Consider the following 27,899-nt stretch of genomic DNA (forward strand, 5'->3'; position numbering starts at 1 on the left):
TGTTTACGCGTGTTTGCGTAATTGCCTCGCCTCCGTCTGTTTTCGAGGTCGTGTTTTGTTTGTTGCTCTTTGGACTATTAAAGTATTTTGGACTTATCCTCTGTGTCCTGCGCCTGACTCCTCCACCACATCCACATCGGAACTACTGACAAGACGGGCCTGGACATGCGCTGGCTTGAGCAGGGGGACCTTGCGTGCGCTGCAGGATTTTAATCCATGACGGCGTAGTGTGTTACTAATGGTTTTCTTTGAGACTGTGGTCCCAGCTCTCTTCAGGTCATTGACCAGGTCCTGCCGTGTAGTTCTGGGCTGATCCCTCACCTTCCTCATGATCATTGATGCCCCACGAGGTGAGATCTTGCATGGAGCCCCAGACCGAGGGTGATTGACCGTCATCTTGAACTTCTTCCATTTTCTTCCAGTTGTTGCCTTCTCATCAAGCTGCTTGCCTATTGTCCTGTAGCCCATCCCAGCCTTGTGCAGGTCTACAATTTTATCCCTGATGTCCTTACACAGCTCTCTGGTCTTGGCCATTGTGGAGAGGTTGGAGTCTGTTTGATTGAGTGTGTGGACAGGTGCCTTTTATTCATTTCATTCATTTCATTCATTTCATTTGAGTCATTTAGCAGACGCTCTTATCCAGAGCGACTTACAGTTAGTGAGTGCATACATTATTCTATTTTATATATATATTTTTTTTTTATTACTGGCCCCCCTTGGGAATTGAACCCACAACCCTGGCGTTGCAAACACCATGCTCAACCAACTGAGCTACATCCCTGCCGGCCATTCCCTCCCCTATCCTGGACGACGCTGGGCCAATTGTGCGCCGCCCCATGGGTCTCCCGGTCGCGGCCGGCTATTTTATACAGGTAACGAGTTCAAACAGGTGCATTTAATACAGGTAATGAGTGGTGAACAGGAGGGCTTCTTAAAGAAAAACTAACAGGTCTGTGAGAGACGGAATTCTTACTGGTTGGTAGTTGATCAAATACTTATGTCATGCAATAAAATGCAAATTAATTACTTATAAATGTGATTTTCTGGATTTTTGTTTTAGATTCCGTCTCTCACAGTTGAAGTGTACCTATGATAAAAATTACAGACCTCTACATGCTTTGTAAGTAGGAAAACCTGCAAAATCGGCAGTGTATCAAATACTTGTTCTCCCCACTGTACGTGACTTCAAAGAGGGCCAGCCTACTTTCTGGTAAAGAATGCAGTGATGTGTACTGAACTTGTTGCCCGTAATAAAACAAAGTGCACACACCCACACCCACACCCACACCCACACACACACGTGCACGCAAACACATACACGTACACACATGCACGCACACACACATACCCAAACTACAACCCCCCCCTCCCAACACACACACTCACTCGCACACAGCCATGTCTGTCTAACCCTCCTTTGTGGCTTTTCTCCTAGCAACCTTCCTTTGTCTCTGAAGCTCCAAACAATTAGCTGATCAGTAATAAAAGTGTAGTATTGGACAGCAGGTGACGCCTAGCCCAGCTTGACCCTCTGGCTCCCTACTATATGATGAAATATTGAACCAACCGCAGGGCTGCGCTGGGCCACCTGCACCCCCAAAGCCTGTTCCTATTGCGTCCCCCCGTGTTGGAATGTGGAGTCAGCATTAATTCTCCTCACTGCGCCTCTACCCCCACTTTTATTTTTACAACCTCCATATTACACACGCACGGACGGAATTGTATGGACACACACACATTTGCAGACACCCTGGGGCTGATTTAAGGTTAACCCGAAATGTTCTTTATTCTCGGTGGCGGTGTGACTGGTGTTGGCTGGTGATTTGTCTTGTCAGACCGTAATGTGTATGGTAATGTATGCAGATTAGAGTGGAGGAGAGGAGAGGAGAGGAGGTGGGTGTCTTTGTTACGGCGCTGCGGAGAGGAGAAGAAGAGAGGGGGAGAGGAGGAGACAGGGGAAAAGAGAGGAGAGGGAAGTAGATGGAGTAGAGAGGAGAGGGAATGAGATGGAGTAGAGAGGAGAGGGAAGGAGATGGAGTAGAGAGGAGAGGGAAGGAGATGGAGTAGAGAGGAGATGGAAAGAGAGGAGAGGGAAGGAGAGGGAGTAGAGAGGAGAGGAGAGCCTGCACACTATCAGTCCGACAGACCAGGCAGATGACGGATGACACTCAGTGTGTGTGTACACTGGAAGACATCTGCGTGTTTACGTCTGAGAGGTTCTCCCTTAGGTAGTCCCTCAGCGCGCACACACACACACACACACACACACACACACACACGACACACACACACACACACACACACACACACGACACACACAATATCCTCTCCTGCTCTGTAATACAGCTGTTGAGCCATAATAAACAGAAATTACTCTGTTCAGTTGTCTGGAATAATTGGACTTTGTGTTGCCCGTGACCTTACAAGCTTCTGATCTACACTGACAAAATGTAATTGACCTTGCCAGTCACTAGTGTGATGTACACCAGGGGGCATTTTCTTAGATAAACTGTGATATTCAGCATGTCAACAGTCAAGTTGTCTGTTGCCAAAGGGAAGGAGCTTTATTTTATTTGGTGTGTGTGTGTTTGTGTACCCATGTGAAACCAAACCACATATTCTCTGGCTGACTGACTGACGCGTTGGCATGTTAGACTTCAGTCCTCCATCATCAGCCTCATAGTAGATGTCCTGTCTGTCAGACCATACCCCAAACTGCCTTGATACACTACATGACCAGAAGTATGTGGACACCTGCTTGTCGAACATCTAATTCCAAAATCATGGGCATTAATATGGAGTTGGTCCCCCCTTTGCTGCTATAACAGTGTCACGCCCTGGCTCTGGGGACTTTTAAATGTTGAGCCAGGGTGTGGATTTTTCTATGTTTAGTTTTTGTTGTTTTGTTGTTGTTTTTGTTCGTGTGTTGTGTACTAAATAAAATGTACGCTTATCACGCTGCGCCTTGGTTCCACGAGTCATCAGTCAACGTTCGTGACAGAAGATCCCACCTAAAGAGGACCAAGCAGCGTGACCAGGAACAGACAGCCTGGACTTGGGAGGAGATCCTGGACGGGAAGGGATCCTGGACTTGGGAAGAGATTCAGGCCGGAATGGATCGCCGTCCTTGGGAGGAGACTGTGGAGGCGCGCTACAGAGAGGAGCAGCGGCATCGCAGAGGGTACCGGCCGAGGAGGAAGCCCGAGAGACAGCCCCAATAATTGTTTTGGGGGGGGCTAAAAGGCTGGTTGGCGGAGCCTAGAGTTAGAGCAGAGCCAACTCCCCGTACTCAGGCTAGGAAGCGTGAGACTGGGCAGGCTCCGAGTTATGCGGAGCCACGTACTGTGCCGCGAGTGTTCCGGCACAGTCCTGTACGTCCGGTGCTAGCACCACGCACGTGTCGTGCTAAGAAGGGCATGCAGCCAGGACGGGGTGTGCCGGCTCAACGCTCGTGGCCTCCAGTACACCTCCTCGGTCCCGTATGTCCTGAGCCAGTGCCACGTGCTGTAGCGCCAGTACGAGTGCACAGCCCTGTACGTCCTGTGCTGATGCCTCACACATATTGTGTGGAAATAGGCATTCAGCCAGGACGGGTTGTGTCAGCTCTCCGCTCCAGACCTCCAGTCCGCCTCCACAGTCCGGCCCGGCCCGTTCCGGCTCCCCGCACCAAGCCTGTGGTGCGCGTCGCCAGCCCGGTCCGGCCTGTTCCTGCTCCCCGCACCAAGACAGTGGTGCGCGTCGCCAGCCCGGTCCGGCCTGTTCCTGCTCCCCGCACCAAGCCAGTGGTGCGCGTCGCCAGCCCGGTCCGGCCTGTTCCTGCTCCCCGCACCAAGCCTGTGGTGCGCGTCGTCAGCCCGGTCCGGCCCGTTCCTGCTCCCCGCACCAAGCCAGTGGTGCGCGTCGTCAGCCCGGTCCGGCCCGTTCCTGCTCCCCGCGCCAAGCCAGTGGTGCGTGTGTCCAGTCCGGCACGGCCCGTGCCTGTTCCACCGGTGCCTGGTCCGGCACCGGTCAGCTGCTCCACTCCGGAGTCAGAGCAATCCGCTCCACCGGGGTCCGGTCCAACTCCAGTCAGCGGATCCACTCCGGAGCCAGAGCAATCCGCTCCACCGGTGTCCAGTCCAGCTCCGGCCAGCGGCTCCAGTCCGGAGCCGGTAAGGTTTGGTCCACCGTCGTCGGGTCCAGCTCCAGTCAGCGGGACCAGACCAGACCAGGGGCGCAACGGGGAGGTGGAGAAAAGGTGGTGGTCACGCCCGGAGCCGGATCCGCCTCCGAGGCGGAATGCCCACCCGGCCCCTACCCTCTTGTGTTTGTGTGGCGCGGTCGCAGTCCGCGCCTTTGGGGGGGGGGGTACTGTCACGCCCTGGCTCTGGGGACTCTTAAATGTTGAGCCAGGGTGTGGATTTTTCTATGTTTAGTTTTCTATGTTTTTTGTTCTAGATCGTTTAGATCTATGTTGGCCAGGGTGGTTCCCAATCAGAGGCAGCTGTAGCTCGTTGTCTCTGATTGGGGACCATACTTAGGCAGCCTGTTAGCACCAGTTAGGTTGTGGGATCTTGTTCCGTAAAGGTTTGCGTTGTTGTAACCTCAGGACTTCACGTATCGTTCGTTTTGTTGTTTTGTTCGTGTGTTGTGTACTAAATAAAATGTACGCTTATCACGCTGCGCCTTGGTTCCACGAGTCATCAGTCAACGTGCGTGACAAACAGCCTCAACTCTTTTGGGAAGGCTTTCCACTAGATGTTGAAACATTGCTGCGGGGACTTGCTTCCATTCAGCCACAAGAGCATTAGTGAGGTTGGGCACTGATGTTGGTCGATTAGGCCTGGCTCGCAGTCGGCATTTCAATAAATCCCAAAGGTGTTCGATGGGGTTGAGGTCAGGGCTCTTTGCAGGCCAGTCAAGTTCTTCCACACCCATCTCGACAAACCATTTCTGTATGGACCTCGCTTTGTGCACGGGGGCATTGTCATGCTGAAACAGGAAAAGGCCTTCCCCAAATTGTTGCCACAGAAGATTTCCCTTCACTGGAACTAAGGGGCCTAGCGCAATCCATGAAAAACAGCCCCAGACCATTATTTCTTCTTCACCAAACTTTACAGTTGGCACTATGCATTGGGGCAGATAGCGTTCTCCTGGCATCCGCCAAACCCAGATTTGTCCATCGGACTGCCTGATGGTGAAGTGTGATTCATCACTCCAGAAAACGCATTTCCACTGCTCCAGAGTCCAATGGCAGCGAGCTTTACACCACTTCAGTCGACGCTTGGCATTGCGCATGGTGATCTTAGGCTTGTGTGCGGCTGCTCGGCCATGGAAACCTATTTCATGAAGCTTCCGACGAACAGTTCTTGTGCTGACGTTGCTTCCAGAGGCAGTTTGGAACTCGGAGTGTTGCAACCGAGGACAGACGAATTTTACGCGCTACACGCCTCAGCACTCGGCGGTTCCGTTCTGTGAGCTTATGTGGTCTACCATTTCGCGGCTGAGCCGTTGTTGCTCCTAGACGTTTCCTCTTCACAAAAACAGAACTTACAGTTGACCGGGGCAGCTCTAGCAGGGCAGAAATTTGACGAACTGACTTGTTGGAAAGTTGGCATTTTATGACGGTGCCACGTTAAGTCACTGAGCTCTTCAGTAAGGCCATTCGACTGCCAATGTTTGTCTATGGAGATTGCTTGGCGGTGTGCTCGATTTTATACACTTGTCAGCAACGAGTGTGGCTGAAATAGCCGAATCCACTAATTTGAAGGGTTGTCCACATACTTTCGTATATATAGTGTACATTCTTATCTAGAAGACATCTTACCTGAGTCAAGGAATGTCTTAACATGCACACTTTTCATACTTTCATAGTTTTTCCTGACCATAAAAGAGACCTGACCTGACAAAGAACAACTCTGGGCCCTAGTTTCCAGCTGTAATATGGTCAGGACAAATTACTTGGCTGGTATATCTAGGAACCAATTTTTTCCTGGTCAAGTCGTGTAGTCAGGAACAACTCCTGGTTGTAGTCATGAAACTACTTACTTAACTGGACTGGCACTTTAATTTGTAAAGCTACATGGACGAAGACTTTAGAGACACTGAATTAGAACAAACTAATATTATGAGAGACACACGGAGGCTCGTTGATGACAGGGTCAAGAACTTGTCTTCATGATTCGACACCACTGGGCTCCAAGGCAATCAAATGAATTGGTTTGCTAATTAAGCCAAAATAATGTGTGTCCATAAAGTAAGCATATCGATTCAATGCTCTCTGAGACAGAAACAAAGGAGAGATGATGGAGAGATGCTGAATATAGATGGAGAGATGATGGAGAGATACTGAATATAGATGGAGAGATGATGGAGAGATACTGAATATAGATGGAGAGATGCTGAATATAGATGGAGAGATGATGAATATAGATGGAGAGATGATGGAGAGATGCTGAATATAGATGGAGAGATGATGGAGAGATGCTGAATATAGATGGAGAGATGATGGAGGGATGCTGAATATAGATGGAGAGATGATGGAGAAATGCTGAAGATAGATGGAGAGATGATGGAGAGATGCTGAATATAGATGAAGAGATTATGCTGCATATTGATGGAGAGATGATGGAGAGATTATGCTGAATATAGATGGAGAGATAATGCTGAATATTGATGAGAGATGATGCTGAATATAGATGAAGAGATGATGCTGAATATAGATGGAGCGATGATGGATTGATGATGCTGAATATAGATGGAGAGATTATGCTGAATATTGATGGAGAGATGATGCTGAATATAGATGGAGAGATGATGGAGATGCTGAATGTAGATGGAGAGATGTTGGAGTGTGTCACGGTCGTTCATGAACGAGACGGACCAAGGCGCAGCGTGATATGCATTCATGTTTATTTAAGAAATAAACGCACAACCAAAACAACAAACGAAACGTGAAGTCCAAGGTAGACAAAATAACATACCTCACACTGAAAAAAGATCCCCCAACCCACTAGTGCCAACCGGCTACCTAAGTATGGGCCCCAATCAGAGACAACGAGCTACAGCTGCCTCTGATTGGGAACCACCCTGGCCAACATAGATCTAAACGATCTAGAAACTAAACATAGAAAAACCCAACACAGAAAATACACACCCTGACTCAACAAATACAAGTCCCTTGAGTCAGGGCGTGACAGAGTGATGATGCTTAATATAGATGGAGAGATGATGCTGAATATAGATGGAGAGATGATGCTGAATATAGATGGAGAGATGATGCTGAATATAGATGGAGAGATGATGCTGAATATTGATGGAGAGATAATGCTGATTATTGATGGAGAGATGATGGAGAGATGATGCTGAATATAGATGGAGAGATGATGCTGAATATAGAAGATGATGAATATAGATGATGCTGATTGATGCTGAATATAGATGATGATGAATATAGATGGTGGTGGTCAACCCTTTCTGGTTCTACATTCAAGTAATCCAACCATCAATCCTCACCAGTCCCCGTGTAAAGTCATTGGTTAACCTTGGTTTGTCCAACTCAAGATTTACATCTTATATGACCTTGACCAAGTGAACAATGGATTTTAAAACAGGCTTAATCCTCAGTACACCCAACCTATAGTAGGCTTGAAATAGTAGCCAGCTAGCTACCGTACCAACTCTGATATTGACGTTCTCTTCAGACACCCCAGAGAGGTGTTTTTTTTATGTCTGTCAGCTATGTGTTGTTGATTAATGACTCCATCGATCATAAGGGACTGTATGTAGCAGCTATACCCAATAACATCGCTACAATTCTCATTGTGTATTAACTGATTAATCAGTAATGTTGTTCATAAATGATTGACTACATAATATACACCTGCTTAGCTCACGTGCGAGTATGCACAACACACATGGTTATTTTATATTGTAAAGCGTGAACTTGTTTTTGTTGTTTTCTCTTCTAGTTGCACTCTCCGCTCTCTCCCTCACCGGGGCTACACAACCATGTGCTGTCAGAGAACGAGGTAGGGTTGTGACTTTCCACTGAACTCATTCCCCTATTGTCCTGATGCTTATACAGGGATCAACTGAAAAAGAGATGTCAGTCTCACTGTGACTTCCCTGGTTGAATAAAGGATACATAAATCAAATAGTCCTTCGATGCTCACACTGACTGCATCCTCTCCTCTCTCGCTCGCTCGCTCTCTTGCTCTCTCTCACTCTTTCTCTCTCACACTCTTGCTCTCTCTCACTCTTGCTCTCTCTCACGCTTGCTCTCTCTCACGCTTGCTCTCTCTCACTCTCTCATCCCTCTTTCTCTCCAGCTGTCAGACATGTACTCCACGGTGAGGAAGACACACCTAGACGTGGAGGAGAAGGAGAGTGACTACAGCAGCATCGCAGAGATCAAGGGTCTGGTCCCTGAGTCGTCCTCCAGTGATCTCTACGCTACTCTCAGGGACATCTACCCCCAGCTCGGAGAGGGGGAGTCAGACCCCCAGCGACCCCCTGGGGACCTCCAGGATCCCCCTGCGGAGAGCATTGACCCGGGCTACGAGAACATCTGCCTCACTAAGACTGGTAGTGGAGAGGACTTGGGGCTAAGGAACCAGGTTCAGGAGCCAGACTATGAGAGTGTAGATGAGCTGGGCCTGAACAGGGAGAGTTCCCGTCTCTAACTGGGGAGTACAGCTACAGTGAGGGGCCTAAACCTGAGCCTATGGGGCCTCAACCTCAACCCCAGCAGTTAGCCTAACTCCTAGCCTCACCCTCAAGCCCAGCCATTAGCCTAACTCCTAGCCTCACCCTCAACCCCAGTCATTAGCCTAACTCCTAGTCTCACCATCAACCCCAGCAGTTAGTCTAACTCCTAGCCTCACTCTCAACCCCAGACATTAGCCTAACTCCTAGCTTCACCCTCAACCCCAGCCATTAGCCTAACTCCTAGCCTCAACCCCAGCCATTAGCCTAACTCCTAGCCTCAACCCCAGCCATTAGCCTAACTCCTAGCCTCAACCTTTACCCAAGCAGTTAACCTAACTCCTAGCCTCACCCTCAACCCCAGCCATTAGCCTCACTACTAGCCTCAACTTTACCCAGCAGCCCTGATGACAGGGACACCACCTCAGAGCTCTGAACTTCAACCTTCAACCCTACCGCCCATCATCACCAATTCAGGGTTTCCGCCCACTACCCCCTCAGTGCAGTTTGGGTGTGCCCACCGCCCAGCGATATCTGATTGAACTAGCTATAATCTTAACTCTCCATCATAAATTCATGGTGCCCTTAAATTACAATGTACGTACTCGGGGTGCTATCATATCAGTATCTGAACTATGAAATCACCGCCCGTTTCCAAGTTATTGGCATCCGTCCACTTTTTTATGTCACTTCAACTCGGCTTCTCACTCTTTATCATGGTGCACATCACATCACTGAAGATTGAAGGTTAGCTACATTATCAACGACTGCTATCAATGTGGGAAGGGAAGGGAAAGGACATTATTGCTACATTATCCATCACCATCATAATCACTTCATCAGACCATAAAATAGTACATTTCTAGGCATTTATAACCAGTCATTACAAATTGAGTTAATTTTATAAGGCTGGTGACAAGCAGACTGGCCAGTGACTCTTTGTCAGTGCCTTGTGATTGAACACCAATGATTCTTTGTGCCATAATGTCGTTCTATAAGGCACTTATAAAGGTATGAGTAGAATGTTTCCCCACAATGTAGTGTCACTTTTTATATCATCCGTTCTCCCTTCCTAGTGCCACGTTTCATTCAGAACATCATGATAAATCAGAGATACGATAGACATGTGTACTTACATACTATTGTGAAATAAGTAGCCTCAAGTCAGGCAGTTTAGACGGCTGAACTCTAAATGGAACAGCTTTTTTAGTTTCTAAAACATTGTTTATTTTATTTACATGTCAACCTTTAAAAAAAATCAAATTCCTATTTATTTGAAGATGGTGGGTCATTGTGTGATTTTAAGGGATATCAGGAAGTGTCTGTTTATGAGGGAAACTTGAAAAGGTTTTGTTCTGTACATAGGATAAACAGAGGAATAAGTGGGTTACCATGGTAATAAAGAGGAATAAGTGGGTTACCATGGTAATAAAGTAGAAAAGGTACTCATAAATAATCCAGACTTTTTTTAAAGGATTTATTCGTTCAAACAAAAGACAAACATATCTATCAATGTTGCTGTGATTTATTGTGTGATTTCTTGTGTGAATTGTTCAACTCAGTTGTTTTTCTTTTAGATATTTCTTCACATGATTCAAAATGTATTTAAAATACTTGTATTCGCTCAATGTGACAATATGCAACAGCAAAACGGTGTGTGTTAATGCAGCTGTATTGATCAAGGTGTATAATATGTGTTTGTACGGCGTGTTTATGTTTCTGCTTACCCTAATGTAGGTACGCATATGGTCTGTATTGATATGGTAGAAAATTATTTTAAAGCACAAAGTGTCAAAAAACATTATGCTACTGCTTCTGTACAGAGCTTATAGCAACAACAACATCATACATACTGTGGCTTGCGAAAGTATTCAACCCCCTTGGAATTTTTCCTATTTTGTTGCCTTACAACCTGGAATTAAAATGGATTTCTTTGGGGTTTGTATCATTTGATTTACACAACATGCCTACCACTTTGAAGATGCAAAATATTTTTTGTTGTGAAACAAACAAGAATTAAGACAAAAAAACAGATAACTTGAGCGTGCATAACTATTCACCCCCCCCAAAGTCAATACTTAGTAGAGCCACCTTTTGCAGCAATTACAGCTGCAAGTCTCTTGGGGTATGTCTCTATAAGCTTGGCACATCTAGCCACTGGGATTTTTGCCCATTCTTCAAGGCAAAACTGCTCCAGCTCCTTCAAGTTGGATGGGTTCCGCTGTTGTACAGCAATCTTTAAGTCATACCACAGATTCTCAATTGGATTGAAGTCTGGGCTTTGACTAGGCCATTCCAATACATTTAAATGTTTCCCCTTAAAGAGTGTTGCTTTAGCAGTATGCTTAGGGTCATTGTCCTGCTGGAAGGTGAACCTCCGTCCCAGTCTCAAATCTCTGGAAGACTGAAACAGCTTTCCCTCAAGGATTTCCCTGTATTTAGCGCCATCCTTCAATTCTGACCAGTTTCCCAGTCCCTGCCGATGAAAAACATCCCCACAGCATGATGCTGCCACCACCATGCTTCACTGTGGGGATGGTGTTCTCGGGGTGATGAGAGGTGTTGGGTTTGCGCCAGACATAGCGTTTTCCTCGATGGCCAAAAAGCTCAATTTCTTTACACAATGGCTTTTTTCTGGCCACTCTTTTTCTGCCCAGCTCTGTGGAGTGTATGCCTTAAAGTGGTCCTATGGACAGATACTCCAATCTCCACTGTGGAGCTTTGCAGCTCCTTCAGAGTTATCTTTGGTCTCTTTGTTGCCTCTGATTAATGCCCTCCTTGCCTGGGCCGTGAGTTTTGGTGGGCGGCCCTCTCTTGGCAGGTTTGTTGTGGTCCCATATTCTTTCAATTTTTTAATAATTTTCATTTCACTTCACCAATTTGGACTATTTTGTGTATGTCCATTACATGAAATCCAAATAAAAATCCATTTAAATTACAGGTTGTAATGCAACAAAATAGGAAAAACGCCAAGGGGGATGAATACTTTTGCAAGGCACTGTACATTTAACCCATCATGTGCACAATTTGAATATCAAATGCTTCTAACTTACCTATTTGAACAAGCACTATTAATGTAGCATGTGCTGACGACATGCTAACCAAGGGTTGTAAATAGTTAGAGTGCTATTTCATTAACTCAGCTAATGTATAAATTTGCAAATGGTAAAGTATATTTTGTAGTATGTATGCATGTGATTTGGACTGCTTTAATAGTGGCTATAAAGCACATACAGTACAGGAAGCCTGTGATGTCATTTTAAGGGAATTCCATATGAAAGGTGTTATCATAAATACAGATGTATTTAGGCTAGCTGTAAAAGATACAGTGGTTGATTGAATGGTGGCTAATGACAGTTTTGGGTTCTGTATTCGGTTTAATAGGACACCATCCCATTGGTTATTTTGTTCTGTCGTTTTATTCAAGTATGGTACATTGTGTTGGTACAGGCATTTTAAAACGTGAAAGTCAAAGTTGGTACTTTTATTTTTTTAAAGAAAAGTGAATGAATATTGTTGTTTGGTGTTTATTTTCAAACTAACCGAGTAATTTGTGACTGTAAATAACTAGCTATCGCAATGATGATATCTGCATTTGACAGTTAAACAATGATATTATCTTACTTTTCCTCCCATTTCTCTATTATCTCAATATTGCACATTATTGGTGTACGCAGTGAGTGAGTGCATTTCATTACACATGCATGAGCTTGAATGAGCTTGTTGACGACAAACCCAGCGCCCAGGTTGACTGATTTTATATTCACAAATGATATCCAATAAGGAGAGAAAGGACAGATCCCACTAAATTAGCCACAATTGATAAACATGCAAGATGCTATACATTTCAAAAAAGCAAGGGCCCTACATATGATATTTTACACACATTTTATAGAGCATAATTGTCTTTGCGATTAACATTCATGAAAAAACATGACCTTTTAATGACCATTGTTCTCTCCTACAGATTCCAGATTAGTCCATGTAGCAGGAAATGCCATCATTTAAACCTAATGGTGTCCATGGAAATGCCGTTAAAGGCCTTTAACAAACGGTCTGTCAAAGAGGAACGTTAGTGCCAAATCTTACATCCAACGGTACCATACACAGACGCGCGTACACGCACGCACACTCTTACAGGAGGGAGTGGGTTATGGGGAGGTGGGGGGCCCAGGCATGGAGAGAAGGTCCATCATAGCACCCTCTCATTCAGCCCACTAATAATGAAACAATACATTCTCAACAAGCAGCAGAGAATTCCTTACCATTGTCTTTCATTATGGGTGTTGTGTCCCAAATGGCACCCTATTGCCTCTGTAGTGCACTACTTTTGAACAGGGCCCGTAGGACTCTGGTCAAAAGTATTGCACTAATAAATACTGTAGGTATAGGGAAAAGGGTGCAATTTGGGACGCAACCAGAGCAATGCTTTCTTTGGCAGTTATGTGCACATCTGTCATAAGATTCTGTCTGGCTTCCTGTGTATGCATGAAAATATTTTATGACCATAAATGGGAAATATTAAAAGATGTATAACAAATAAGTGTGTATTTTTTATTCATGAAGATAGCTTGCAGAGGAGAATGGTGTTTTTATACATTTCATCTGGTACGTTGATTAGCTATTTGCAACAGTATTGGATTTATTCATTGAAAGTTTGTCATGTTAGCAGTTAAAGAGGCTCATATGGAGCATTCATACATGCCCCCCAAAAAATTGTATTAGGCCTACCCTCTGACCAAAAGAGGGAAACAAATATTAGGTAGCACTAATTTCACAGTAGGTCTACACCAATGTTCCCTCAAAAAAAAGTAGGCACTGAGCAAATTTCAGATCTGCTGAGCGCAAACTTGAACGTTGTGAAAATTCTGTGCAACTTCCAGCGCATTTACTGTGAACACTGAGGCTGTACCCGCTTTAAGTTACAGTGTTAACAGTAGCTATGTAGGCTACTGTAGCTATTTGATCATAATGTAGGCCTACCAGAGTGGCCTACCATCCAAAACTATGGAGAAAATGCATCCCATAACATTTTAACATGGAAATAGCTGTTCAATCATTCAGCCTACAGTAGCAGACAATGTGTGGTGTTCAATGTAGGCCTACATTCCATGAGACTTTTGAAAAAAAAGCATACAGGGCTTGACATTAACCTGTTCTTCCACTTGTCCTTCAGACAAGGAGGTGACTGAAAATGTTGTGCAAGAAACCACTTTACAAAATAAAATGCATTATTATTCCCATACCATTATTACAGAGAATCAGACAAATTACTGTATGCTACCCTCTGCCTATTGGCTACTTAGCTTATTCAAGCCTGTCTCAAAATACAACACTGCCCCTTTAAGACAAAAAAAAGCTCTTTACCTGACTTGCTTTTCAAAGATGTCTAGAAATATATACGTTTTGTGCTCTTGTAGGAAGCAATCACTCCCCTATTGCTGACTAGAAATGAGCTATAACTGGGCTAATAACTCACTAACTAGCAAAGGAAACTGTGAAAAGGATATGAACAAAATGTGCACGTGGCTACATGCAGCTCTCGCTTTCATCTAAAACAAGCGCATCTACTCACGACCGCTCATGCTGTAAACACAGTCCAGTTAAAAGTAAATGGCACAAATCCATATAATGCAATGGTATATTTGCATATAGGCCTACTGCAGCTCTGATTGTTTATGCCGCACCCGTCTGTGTAGAGTATGGGCTGAGTAGTGCTTGTCAATGCAATAGAATCCTACTCCGATGCGTTCTGCCTACAACAAAATATCTTGCATAGTTGGTTTTGTTTCGGTATGTTACATTGAAAGTGGCTAATACTGTATTGATTCGATCACAATTGCCACAGTAAAGGGAAACGTTAATGGTGTTAACAGGGAAAACTCTAGGACAGTGGTCACCAACCTTTTCTGAGTCAAGATCACTTTGGGTCAAAATGCAAACCGAGATCTACCGCTCAGATTATTTTTTAACATGACTTAAAAAACGTAAGCTTATGCAACATTAACCAATTTTAAACAGTACTGTAGCAATGAGGTTTGTGCTGTAAGCTATAGGCCCAATACATTATCACCGCATATTGTCTTTGCTTGAATTGCCCTGCCAATGCATTGTTGTTCGGGCCATTGTTTTTATTAATATTTCGAAATCTGAGGTAGGCTATATGATCACACCGGTAATAGATCCGTTGTTGTATTACTTGTGAAGCACAGCTGAGTGAGCATACATTTAAATAATTTGCTTTTTATTTTACTGGGCTGATTGATGGTGCCTGCATCTGATGAGCAGTGTCAGCAGAGAGAGAGAGCAGCAGACTGAGGGTCCACCTCTCAATATCCCTTCACTCTCCCTTTCCTCCACTGACACTGACCAAAAAGGGACACCATCCATCTTCCAGCTGATGGCGAAACTCCAGTTGCACTGTATTATTTCTGCATCATGCACACATTCATGTTGTTCCTCCTATGAACAGAGAAAGTGAAATATTCCTCGATATTAAAAAAGACCCATGTCGCTAATAATAACAACAACGCAAGCCCATAGATACACGTTCCTACTCATTCATTACTGCTGCAGTGCTTGTTTTGGCGCTGAGTGTAAATAGGAAGAACGCACATTTTATGGCTTATAAAAGTGTTGAATACAAAGTGTTGACAGTGCTGAGTAAAAACTTAAACATGAACTCACTAATAACAACAGCATCTCTTTGCTGTATTCGTTGACAGTCTCTCTCTAGTCAAGGTTTTAAACGTTTTGAAATTTCACAGTATCAACTTTGCTTTTATGCCTGCTACGTTACTGCAGACACGATAGAACTCTAATGCACTTGATTTGCTCTCTGGGCCCGTTGGGAAGGCAGAGTTTGTACCTTCAGACGCATGAAATGGTTCAAAATGGCAACAGTTCGCCTACCCGGCGCGCAGGGCAGCTGAAACGGTTGCACCTACCGTGAACAGGCGTAGACATTTTTTTTTTTAAAGGAACACAAGGCATTATCGTTGGTTTTTTTACAGAAATGTTTGGCGATCGACTAGGAATGTATTGGAGATCGACCGGTTGGTGACCACTGCTCTAGAAAGTTGAGTGAAGTTCAATCTCGTGCTTCTCTCTGTGGGCTGATATTCCTGCGCGGCAGTCCAGGGGAACATTGGTCTACACATACTAAGGAATTGTTATGGTAATACCAATACCATTCTCTGTAGGTGGCTACTTAGCCTACCCAGTTAAAACAGTGCCTTAAAATAAAGTGCAACCAATTATTGTTTTATACTGAACAAAAATATAAAGGCAACATGCAACAATTTCAAAGATTTTGCTGAGTACAGTTCATATAAGGAAATCAGTCAATTGAAATAAATTCCTTAGGTCCTAATCTATGGATTTCACATGACTGGGCAGGGGCGCAGCCATGGGTGGGCCTGGGAGGGCATAGGCCCACCCACCTGGGAGCCAGGCCCAGCAAATAAGAATGAGTTTTCCCCCACAAAAGGGCATTATTACAGACAGAAATACGCCTCCTCCCCCCCTCCGGCGATCCCGCAGGTGAAGCAGCCGGATGTGGAGGGCTTCCGTGGTTACACGTGGTCTGCGGTTGTGAGGCCGGTTGAACATACTGCCAAATTCTCTAAAACAACGTTGGAGGCGGCTTATGGTAGAGAAATTATCATATAATTATCTGGCAACAGCTCTGGTGGACATTCCTGCAGTCAGCATGCCAATTGCACGCTCCCTCAAAACTTGAGACATCTGTGGCATTATGTTGTGTGACAAAACTGCACATTTTAGAGAGGCCTTTTATTGTCCCCAGCACAAGGTGCACCTGTGTAATGATCATGCTGTTTAATCAGCTTCTTGATATGCCACACCTGTCAGGTGGATGGATTATCTTGACAAATGATAAAATGCTCACTAACAGGGATGTAAACAAATTTGTGCACAAAAGTTGAGAGAAATAAGCTTTTTGTGCATATGGAACATTTTTGGGTTATTTTATTTCAGCTCATGAAACATGGGACAAGCACTTTACATGTTGCATTTATATTTTTGTTCAGTGTAGCTCACTTGGATAGATAGGCCTATGATCATTTCACCCTAAACTGTGAATCTTGCTTTATTTGGTGTGAGAGAGATTCTGACCCATTTTTCTGATAGTCATCATCAAATTAATTATTTGATGCCTTATAAATCCAGGAGAAATGCTTTAACGTAATGCCCTTCATAGCTCCTAAAATAAAACTTTGTAGGCTAAGACAAGTATACAGAATAATAGTAGGCTTAGATTTGCTTTCAAACTATTCGTTTATGCTTGAAATATACATAATAACACTGGCTTCTCAACTAGTCATGCTGAGCCTGGCTGGTCTACATTTTTCTTTGCGCTACATTCCCATCTTTTTCTCCTCTCCCCTCCCTTCTCCCTTCTCTCTCCTCGTTTCCTCTTCTCTACATCGTTGCGTCATTGTTTTGAATGGAGCCAAAACTTGTCTATTATATTGACAAAATAGTCGATTAACCGCACTAACAATGGAAATACATGTCCTCAAAGATGGAAGGCAGGCGAGATCAGGTGGGACCATTCTATCCAATGATTGGGCAGATACGCGTTTGAACAACAGGCCATAGAGATAGATAGAGGACTCATCTTTGTATCTGTGCCACAATAGCGTCTGTGACAGCATGAGCAGCGCCATTGTGGCTATCTCCATTTTAAAGTAGTCAATTTTCTTCTTCTTTATTGGCTGATTGCTCCCAACTCATGGGAATCCCCACCCAGTTGACGACTTTAAGATGGTGGAATCCCTCAATGCCAATGTCCATGTTAAAATGGGTTCAATCCATGATGAGACCTCTATAAAGTCGTTTTTATAAGTTGGTGAAATGCCACGTGTGTCCACTTATATCAGTGCATTTGTAACAACCTAACCATTACAAAACTTATATTAGATCAAACAAGCCTCACGTAGAAAATTAGCAATTACATTTTTTTATGACCAAATTCTACATTGACCTCCATACAACAATTCCTCAATTCGTGGGTTTATTTTTCGTGGACAGATTTTGAAACTTCGCTTCGCCGCTACCTCTCTGCTGGAGCAGCCTCTCCGAATCCCATTACCTTCTGTTGGAGGGAATTTGAGGGAGTTCTATTAACCTGAACCCCGGTTCACCGGTTTATGGCACGTGACATGAACAGGCAAAAGCGGTGAGGGAGTAGCGCCTTTCTCAAATCGAACAGTAGACTAATCTGCGCTGCTCGGTCATGTTGTCAACTAGACAGCATGGTGCATCATCCAGAAACATACATCTCTTTTCCATAAGATATATGTTCAAATGTTCTAACTAGTTTTCATTGGAAAGGCAGATAAAACGTTTTTATCAAGAGCAATCATATTTGCATGTTAAAACAGAATCCTACTCATTACTCAAATCAAATAAAAAAAAATGTGCTACATGCGCCAACCTTACAGTGAAATGCTTACTTACAAGCCCTTAACCAACAATGCAATTTTAAGACAAAAAAGTGTTAAGTAAAAAATAGATAAGTAAAAATTAAATTAAAAAATTAAAGAGCAGCAGTCAAATAAAATAACAGTAGGGAGGCTATATACAGGGGGTACGGGTAGAATCAATGTGAGGGGGAACCGGTTAGTCGAGGTAATTGAGGTAATATGTACATGTGGGTAGAGTGCTTAATCTAGCCTAGGCTACGTCACTTTTGTTTTGAGCCGACCTCTCCGTGGGTTTTGAACAGGGCACCTGGCTCACGCCCGGGAGACAGCCCGGTTCCAAAACGAATGCGATCACTTTTCACCCGGTGCAAACTCCTTCAACTGGGGTAACCCGGGCCAGATAGTCGAATCCCCTCACTGACTGAAAAAATTAGCGTAGCCCAGTGGAGGCGTGTGCTGGGCCGACCAATGGGAGCTCAAATTGACTGCGCGATCGCACATGTTTACAGGCAGCATTCCGCGGGTAGAGACACTGGCTCTTGGCAGTAGGCTACGGACTGGTATTCTAGAATCTGGAAGCGGAGTAACTGTACGCGAATATTTCAGCAGATTTCACCCTGTCAAACGGCAAACCGGTGTAAAATATGTGTGTGAAAGTTAAATTATTTTTCGTGTAGCTCAAAATTAAATTGTTGTTTGTGTATTGGAGAAGCTCTTTTGTTCGGATGAAAATTTGCTTACAAATGTCATTGTCGGTCCTTAAATTCCGTTCCGTGTTTTGTGCTCTCTCGCGAGTTTAGAGGGAACGGTCAGGAAAATAAACAGGTCGAACGAAGAAATATAAGTAGAGGGTCGGTTGAAGAGGTTATGTAGCGGGGAATTACTTGTTTTCATGCGTTTATTAATTGATGCTTGTTGCATTTTCTACACATATTCGTGCTTTCGAATATCGTTCGTTTTGAACCGTGCTAGCAGCAGAGTATGTTGCCCCTTTTTAACATTTGGTTAGGGTTTATGGAGCGCGTAGTCTGTCCGCTGCGGTGTTGTGTTTTTCAATTCTAACTCGACGTCCATAGATAGATATTGAACGCATTCCGCTTTAACATCGGTGCTATACATTTATCGCTATGCATACGAGGCGTTTGGTGAAGCGTTCAATCCTGGGGAGCCGGGTGTATGCGCCGAGTCCGACAGGGGACGGGGCTCCGTTGACAGGAGTTGTACAGGCTGTCAAGCAGGAAAACAGAGATGTTTCAACCGGACCTCGGCGTAACGTCTACACGTTACTAATGCAAGACGGAAGCCTGAAAGAATTCTCCGAGGACGAGATAGCCGTGGGCTTCAACCAAACGACGGCGAAAGGACCGCTCAAGTCGAGCATGAAGGTGTGTGTGACTGTTTGTTTGTGTGTGTGTGTGGCCGGGAAGCCTGCTGTTGTTGAGCGGCGGTGTTTTGCAGCGTTTAACCACTTCGTGCACAGACGGAGCGAGAGCGTGTTATTGCATCCATTGCCCGCCGCTGCAACCGGCGATTACAAACGATGTTAATGATAGGCAGACAGTCACACACCCAGAATAATCCAGATGAGATTTCTGTTCCGGTGCAGAACTGCAGATTGAATAATAACAATGGACTGTCAACATATTTAGCATTAAATACAGGACAAAGGGGTTCCCATTGAATGATTGATTATGATAGGGCCCTAGATGCGCAGTGTTTTTCTGACCGAATGACTGTAGATTTGACCTAGTGGGGTAGGTAGCCGAGGCAAATACGCTCTGCAGCATTTTGGACCGATCAGTGATGTAATAAACCGTCCCAGATTGTACACAATGTATCAGTCGCATATGACATTGGCAATTCATGCATATTAACCCGTCATTGCATTGAAATATGTCAAATTATAATGTATGAATTTATGTAATAACAGTAGTTGCATTTATTTTATTGTGTAGGGGAGTGAGCAGTATGTAATCATTAGCTAGGCTATTTGTTTCATTCATGTCACATTGTGTCCTTCTTGCTGCAACTGAAAACTGTTGACTTTTAGTCTAAATAACTAGCATAGAATAGTAGATGTCATTATTATGCCACACTGGGTGGTACATTGTATTCCTAAATATAAATATGTATTCCTTCCTGTTATGAGTGACCTAATTGCCTGCCTTTAAAAGTTCCAGCTTGATGGTGTCACATGGTTTCACAACAAAGATGGTCTGGTGAGGCTGCCTGCCTGGTGGTCCCTTATAAAAACAGCTCCTATGATGAGAGGGGAATGCATGTGACTGTGTTGGATAACATAGCCTATAAATACGTATTGGGGGTTTGATCCAAGCAATGGGGTCATAGTTCAGTGACACGAATGCAAAACAGGCATATGGAAACATCTTCATAAATGCATGACAGAAATGCAAGATGTCATAGCGCAGGTATTCATATGCACAACCACATTTTATAAACAAGCCCATTCCATTATGTATACATTTACATTTACATTTTAGTCATTTAGCAGACGCTCTTATCCAGAGTGCATACATTATTTTTTGTATTTTTCATACTGGCCCCCATGGGAATCAAACCCACAACCCTAGCGTTGCAAACGCCATGCTCTACCAACCGAGCTACATCCCTGCCGGCCATTCCCTCCCCTACCCTGGACGACGCTGGGCCAATTGTGCGCCGCCCCATGGGTCTCCCGGTCGCGGCCGGCTACGACAGAGCCTGGATTCGAACCAGGATCTCTAGTGGCACAGCTATACTGTATAGTCAGAATGTAACTACTGGTCAAATACAGTTCCATATAGAGCAATGTAAGTAGTATGCTTGCATAAAGGCACGACAGAAATGCAAGACCTCATAGCCAGCGCCTCCTAGCAACCACATTTTATAAACAAGCCATAATTTCCATTTATAGTCAGAATGTAATAATTTTAAAGGAATAACGTTCTAACAGAATGGTAGCTTCCCTCAGCACAGCTCAATCTTCTAAAAGTTGAAAGACAAGACGTGGATAGAATCAGGGGACGGAGGAGAGTAGGGGTCAGAGGGTGGCAGGAGGAGAAGAGGGAGTAGAGGAAGGGTGTGAGAGTTGTTTAACTGAAGAGGGTCACATCTCCCAGCAAGCAGTTGCTGTAGCAGCCGTAGTAACAAAGCATGGCTTGGAGAGAGAAGGACACCGCTTGGAGAGAAGTGCATGGCTTGGAGAAGAATCTGGAGCTCTGGCAAGGTGCCCAGAATGCCAAATGAGCACCATTTTCTTTAGAGGAAGAAGGAGTGGATGGAGGGAAGGAAGGAGGAGTGGATGGAGAGGGAAGAGGGTGATGGAGGTGGGAGAATGCCACTTGTTGTTGTAAAGGAAGGAGGTGTAGCGTTGACCGACTGACTGCCATTAAAGGTGGCTCCCTCACAGACAAAGGCATGTGTTGTTGTTGTTTTCAGTTGATTGACATCAGACAGACCCTAACTGAAGCTAACTGGCTGACTCTTTGTTCATCAGCACATTGCTCCTCATGCTCCGACCAACCGACCGACCGACCACAGGTTGGCGTGCGCTCTGCCAAAATCATTCACCATGCAGTGTAGCCAAGGCAAGGCCTCCCCTTGCTTTGAGGGAAGGATAATGGATCCTGCGGTCAGAGGCCTGTGTTGGTGAATGGAGAAGCACTAATCAGTATCCTGACTGTTGCATTTGGGTGTCGTAAGCCAGTGATGTGACGGTTCAGAGAATGAGATCAAAATGGTTAACTAGGCTACATCACCAGACACATGGAGTGTTTTTAAACCAATCAATTACTGTACTCCTGATCTCCTCTTGTTTTGTGTGTAGTCTACTATGTAGCAATACATATCATTGGAAGTTAAACTTTAATAACATTGCATGTATATCTTACTACAATAATATTGGATGCTCTGGCTGGCTATGTAAGCAAGTCTTTTTTCTTTACCCTGGAGCGAAGCCCTCCCCATTAGGTAAATTCACATCCTTGTATGTACATATAACCTGTAATCCAGGTAAATCTCCTGAATTCTACAAATATATAGCTTTTTCAATAATATTTAAATGTTTAATAGCACTGTATAGGCTAGGCATATTTGTTGAACATTTAATCTGAATACATTTGATAAAATATATCCTAATCTCTTTGTGAACAATACATCACATGAGTTGAACACAAATACCATTAGGATGAAACCAAGTATACCATGACTCCTGAGCTATTGACAATTTATGATGCATGGAAACTTCTTTACCTTTGGCCTACTAGAGGTGAAAAACCTAATGCCTAAAGCAAGAAAATTATTTTGTGTGTGTGGTGTGTACAGCATGGTAGCTTGTTAAACGCCTTACATTATTAATCTCCTGAATTTAGGAGCTGCGAGACAGTTACCCCACATTGAATACTCTTAAGACGCGTGCAACTCAACTTACATTTTATGGCCGATTTGGCTAGCTCTGCAATTTCCTGCCATGCATGAAATATCATCATTCATATGGCTGTGAAAGGAAGTGATGGAGATTGGTTTCGTTATAGTCAAATAACTGGTCTGGGTAAAAGTTAATCTTTCTCTTAGTTCAGATAATCCATCTTGTTGTTTTACTCAAGTCCTGTTTTCAGAAAGTCTTTCTCGCCCGTTAAATGTTTGCTCAGCCAGGTTTTTATAGATAATAATCCATCTTTTACCTCATTAATCTAAGTAAACTGGAAAACTGTTTAAAGCTGTGTGTGTGACTGTGTAGCCTGTAGTTTTCTCTCCAGTTGAGAGCTAACCATGTTCCAGTGCGTTTTGGAGATGATCTCAATCCCACTGTAAGGGTGTTGGGCATATTGTCCTTCAACGCTCCGCTGGTGCACTTAGCCATGTGGATCTCCCTCTCTTCCTGGCCTGGATCTGCCCTTTCCACTGTGTGCGTCTGGTGTGTGTGTTCAGCGTGCACGTCTGGTGGTTGATGTCTTTATTTAGGGTGCCCCAAAAAAAGTGTGCACGGCATGGCTCACACGCTATCTGTTGCGTGCCGAGTCGTTTTGTGTGTGCGTGTGTGTGTATGCTGCTTCGTGTGGCGCCTCACATTATTGTTGCAATGGGTAGTGGTTTCCAGAATGTCAGGGGAGATGCTTGCTTGTGCAAAAGGGAATGGCTGTCATCACCACCGGAGCACTGCAGCAACAAGAGCAACCACCTTCAGGGGCTTTCTCACACAAACAAAGAGAGTCCAGACTTTCACATATTTGAAAGTCAAACACCCTTCAGTGGTAGCATACATCTTGTTGGTGTTAGCTAGCAGCACTAGCAAACTGGCTGTACATGTGAGTATTGGCTAGAATGACTTTGTGGACACCCCACAGGTAATGCCGTCCCAAATGGCACATATGCTACTAATACGCCTATATCCAATAAAAAGGAAAGACTGGAAGGCAAACATGTGGTGCGATTTCGCATCTTTATTCTATTTCCAGATACAAATCCTCTTACATTTTTGCCTCCCATAGTCCCAGTCTTTACTCTTCTATATTGATCCAGTCATATCTGTCCTCTGCAGCAGAGCTCCTGTAACGGCCGGGGGGATGGGACTCCACACCAGGGCCAGACCATGGCGGTCCAGAACGGGGAGGCCAACTCCCTGAGCCCAGATGCGGTGGAGGGGGAGCGGGCAGTGGACGGCAGGAGGACGGGGCGCACCTTGGAGGGTCCTGAGAGGGACCACACCCGCTCTGTCTCCCTGCTGGAGCAGAAACGCAAGGTGGTGTCATCCAGCATCGATGTGCCCCACGCTAGGTAAGACAGACAGACTGAGTGTGTGTGTGTGTGTGTGTGTTATTGGGTGGGTCGATGGGGCGTGTGTCTGTTTGGTGTGTGTAAAAGTATTGCTTCCGTGTCTGTCCCTGTCCCTTACTGGGCTCGAAGCAGGGACCCTCTGAACCCATCGACACTTGTCAATCATCGTGCCACAACTGCTCAATTGCTAGCCATTTCACATCGGTTACATGTGTGTATTCAATTCCTTTGTCCTAGTAGTCAGGGAGTATTATGGGATTGGTGTTTTGATTGATTGCAGTCATTCCTCAGGAATCTTTGGTTTGAGTTTCTTCATGCTACATGTATGAAGTTCATTGAGGCTTTGTGATATACACTGAGTGCACAAAACATTAGGAACACCTTCCTAATATTGAGTTGCACCGGCCCCCCCCCTTTCACCCTCAGAACAGCCTCAATTTGTCGGGGCATGGACTGTACAAGGTGTCAAAAGCGTTCCACGGGGATGCTGGCCCATGTTGACTCCAATGCTTCCCACAGTTATGTCAAGTTGGCTGGATGTCCTTTGGGTGGTGGAACATTTAGTGATAAATACGGGAAACTGTTGAGCATGAAAAACCCAGCAGCGTTGCAGTTCTTGACACACTCAAACCGGTGCGCCTGGGACCTACTACCATACCCCGTTAAAAGGCACTTAAATATTTTGTCTTGCCCATTCACCCTCTGAATGGCACACATACACAATCCATGTCTCAATTGTCTCAAGGCTTAAAAATCCTTCTTTAACCGGTCTCCTCCCCTTCATCTACTCTGAAGTGGATTTAACAAGTGACGTCAATAAGTGATCATAGCTTTCACCTGGATTCACCTGGTCAGTCTATGTCATGGAAAGAGCAGATGTTCCTAATGTTTTGTACACTCAGTGTATGTCACTGTGTACTTACACTACCGGTCAAAAGTTTTAGAACACCTACTCATTCAAGGGATTTTCTTTATTTTTAATATTTTATATTTGAGATTCTTCAAATAGCCTCCCTTTGCCTTGATGACAGCTTTGCACACTCTTGGCATTCTCTCAACCAGCTTCACCTGGAATGCTTTTCCAACAGTCTTGAAGGAGTTCCCACATGCTGAGCACTTGTTGGCTGCTTTTCCTTCACTCTGCGGTCCGACTCATCCCAAACCATCTCAATTGGGTTGAGGTCGGGGGATTGTGGAGGCCAGGTCATCTGATGCAGCACTCCATCACTCTCCTTCTTGGTAAAATAGCCCTTACACAGCCTGGAGGTGTGTTGGGTCATTGTCCTGTTGAAAAACAAATGATAGTCCCACTAAGCCCAAACCAGATGGGATGGCGTATTGCTGCAGAATGCTGTGGTAGCCATGCTGGTTAAGTGTGCCTTGAATTCTAAATAAATCACAGACCGTGTCACCAGCAAAGCACCCCCACACCATAACACCTCCTCCTCCATGCTTTACGGTGAGAATTACACATGTGGAGATCATCCGTTCACCCACACCGCGTCTAACAAAGACCAAAAATCTCAAATTTGGACTCCAGACCATAGGACACATTTCCACTGGTCTAATGTCCATTGCTCGTGTTTCTTGGCCCAAGCAAGTCTCTTCTTCTTATTGGTGTCCTTTAGTAGTAGTTTATTTTATTTGGGCTGCAATCTGAGACTGGTAACTCTAGTGAACTTATCCTCTGCAGCAGAGGTAACTCTGGGTCTTACATTCCTGTGGTGGTCCTCATGAGAGCCAGTTTCATCATAGTGCTTGATGGTTTTTGCGACTGCACTTAAAGAAACGTTCAAAATTCTTGAAATGTTCCGTATTGACTGACCTTCATGTCTTAAAGTAATGATGGATTGTCATTTCTCTTTGCTTATTTGAGCTGTTCTTGCCATAATATGGACTTGGTCTTTTACCAAATAGGGCAATCTTCCGTATGCCCCCCCCTACCTTGTCACAACACAACTGATTGGCTGAAACACATTAAGAAGGAAAGCAATTCCACAAATTTACTTTTAACAAGGCACACCTGTTAATTGAAATGCATTCCAGGTGACTACCTCATGAAGCTGGTTGAGAGAATGCCAAGAGTGTGCAAAGCTGTCATCAAGGCAAAGGGTGGCTATTTGAAGAATCTCAAATATAAAATATATTCTGATTTGTTTAACACTTTTTTGGTTACTACATGATTCCATGTATTTCATAGTTTAGATATCTTCACTATTATTCTACAATGTAGAAAGTAGTAAAAATAGAGAAAAACCCTTGAATGAGTAGGTGTTTTAAAACTTCTGACCGCTAGTGTAGATGTGGCACAATGGATTGATGACGATGGACTGAGATGTGAAATTAAAATCTGATCTGTTAAAGTATATAATCCGTCGCCTTTAAGGTGCTTTAACAGGAACCAGCAGTGATGCATATGGCTTTAACATATCTGACCATGTAGGCCTTACACTGCTGTGATTCAATAAAGATACTGTAATCAAATAGATTCATAATGCAATCTGCATAAAGAAAATATGCACATTTTCCCACCAGTGGTGCGTTTCGACCAAATGGACTTGTTGCAGATAGAAATCAGTGCTTGATGACGTAGTGCACACACAATGTACTTTTTCGCTTATGATTTCATGTAAATAAAAATCTAAAGTTCAATGTGTTTCCATTGTATTTTCAACTCTACCGCTAGTTTTGTAACAAACTGTTGCGTTAAATAGCAAATGTGCCTACTCTGGTCTTGACACCTGCGCTCTAGCCAACAGCTGGCAGATACAGTGTGGGTAGCTTAGTCAACATGATGAGATTATTATGGATAAGAGCGAGAGTATTTTTATTTGTCAAATGGCAGTCCAGCATCAACCATCATGTCACTAGCATAAGACCCCCGATATTTATTGGAAAGGAGCATCAAGATCACCGTGCACTTTCATCACCCTGTGAAGTTCATCATAACTTATTTAATCTGTAGCCTAAAACTGTTTTCCCTAGTCGTAGTGGGAGGATCACAGAAAATACACTATATATACAAAAGTATGTGGACACCCCTTCAAATTAGTGGATTTGGCTATTTCAGCCACACCTGTTGCCGATGGGTGTATAAAATCAAGCACACAGCCATGCAATCTCCATAGACAAACATTGGCAGTAGAATGGCCTTAGTGAAGAGCTCAGTGACTTTCAACGTGCCACCATCATAGGATGCCACTTTTCCAACATGTCAGTTCGTCAAATTTCTGCCCTGCTAGAGTTTCCCCGGTCAACTGTAAGTTCTGTTATTGTAAAGTGGAAACGTCTAGGAGCAACAACGGCTCAGCCACGAAGTGGTAGGCCACACAAGCTCACAGAACGGGACTGCAGAGTACTGAAGCACGTAGCGTGTAAAAATCGTCTGTCCTCGGTTGCAACACTCACTACCGAGTTCCAAACTGCCTCTGGACGCAAAGTCAGCACAATAACTGTTAATCGGGAGCTTCATGAAATGGGTTTGCATGGCCTAGCAGCCGCCCACAAGCCTAAGATCACTATGCACAATGCCAAGCGTCGGCTGGAGTGGTGTAAAGCTCGCTGCCATTGGACTCTGGAGCAGTGGAAACACGTTCTCTGGAGTGATGAATCACGCTTCAACATCTGGCAGTCCGACGGATGAAACTGGGTTTGGCGGATGCCAGGAGAATGTTACCTACCTGAATGCATAGTGCCAACTGTAAAGTTTGGTGGAGGAGGAATAATGGTCTTTGGCTCTTTCATGGTTCAGGCCCCTTAGTTCCAGTGAAGGGAAATCTTAATGCTACAGCATACAATGACATCCTAGACGATTCTGTGCTTCCAACTTTGTGGCAACAGTTTGGGGCAGGCCCTTTCCTGTTTCCGCATGACAATGCCCCCGTGCACAAAGCGAGGTCCATACAGAAATTGTTTGTCAAGATCGGTGTGGAAGAACTTGACTGGCCTGCACAGAGCCCTGACCTCAGCCCCATCGAACACCTTTGGGAT

General features: G+C 44.5%; 2 protein-coding genes across 2 annotated transcripts in view; both read left to right on the forward strand.

Annotated features, from left to right (window-relative positions):
* The window catches only part of LOC311116333 (phosphoprotein associated with glycosphingolipid-enriched microdomains 1-like), a 30,063-nt gene extending 19,440 nt beyond the window's left edge, over nt 1–10,623 (forward strand). The window contains exons 7-8 of the mRNA XM_084191427.1: nt 7,950–8,009; nt 8,310–10,623. Coding sequence (XP_084047553.1) covers nt 7,950–8,009; nt 8,310–8,663 — 414 coding nt within the window. The 3' untranslated portion in view covers nt 8,664–10,623. The remainder of the gene's footprint in view (nt 1–7,949; nt 8,010–8,309) is intronic.
* Nucleotides 10,624–18,991: 8,368 nt separating this feature from the next.
* On the forward strand, nt 18,992–23,909 carry LOC311116332 (zinc finger protein 704-like; the record flags this gene model as incomplete). Its single annotated transcript, XM_084191426.1, has 2 exons — nt 18,992–19,519; nt 23,674–23,909. Coding segments are annotated over exons 1-2 (494 nt in total), but the record flags the coding sequence as incomplete, so codon positions are not given.
* Between the last annotated feature and the right edge of the window lie 3,990 nt (nt 23,910–27,899).

The sequence above is a fragment of the Coregonus lavaretus genome (genome assembly GCF_964263955.1).
Source record: "Coregonus lavaretus genome assembly, contig: HAP1_SCAFFOLD_2573, whole genome shotgun sequence".
Taxonomy (NCBI): domain Eukaryota; kingdom Metazoa; phylum Chordata; class Actinopteri; order Salmoniformes; family Salmonidae; genus Coregonus; species Coregonus lavaretus.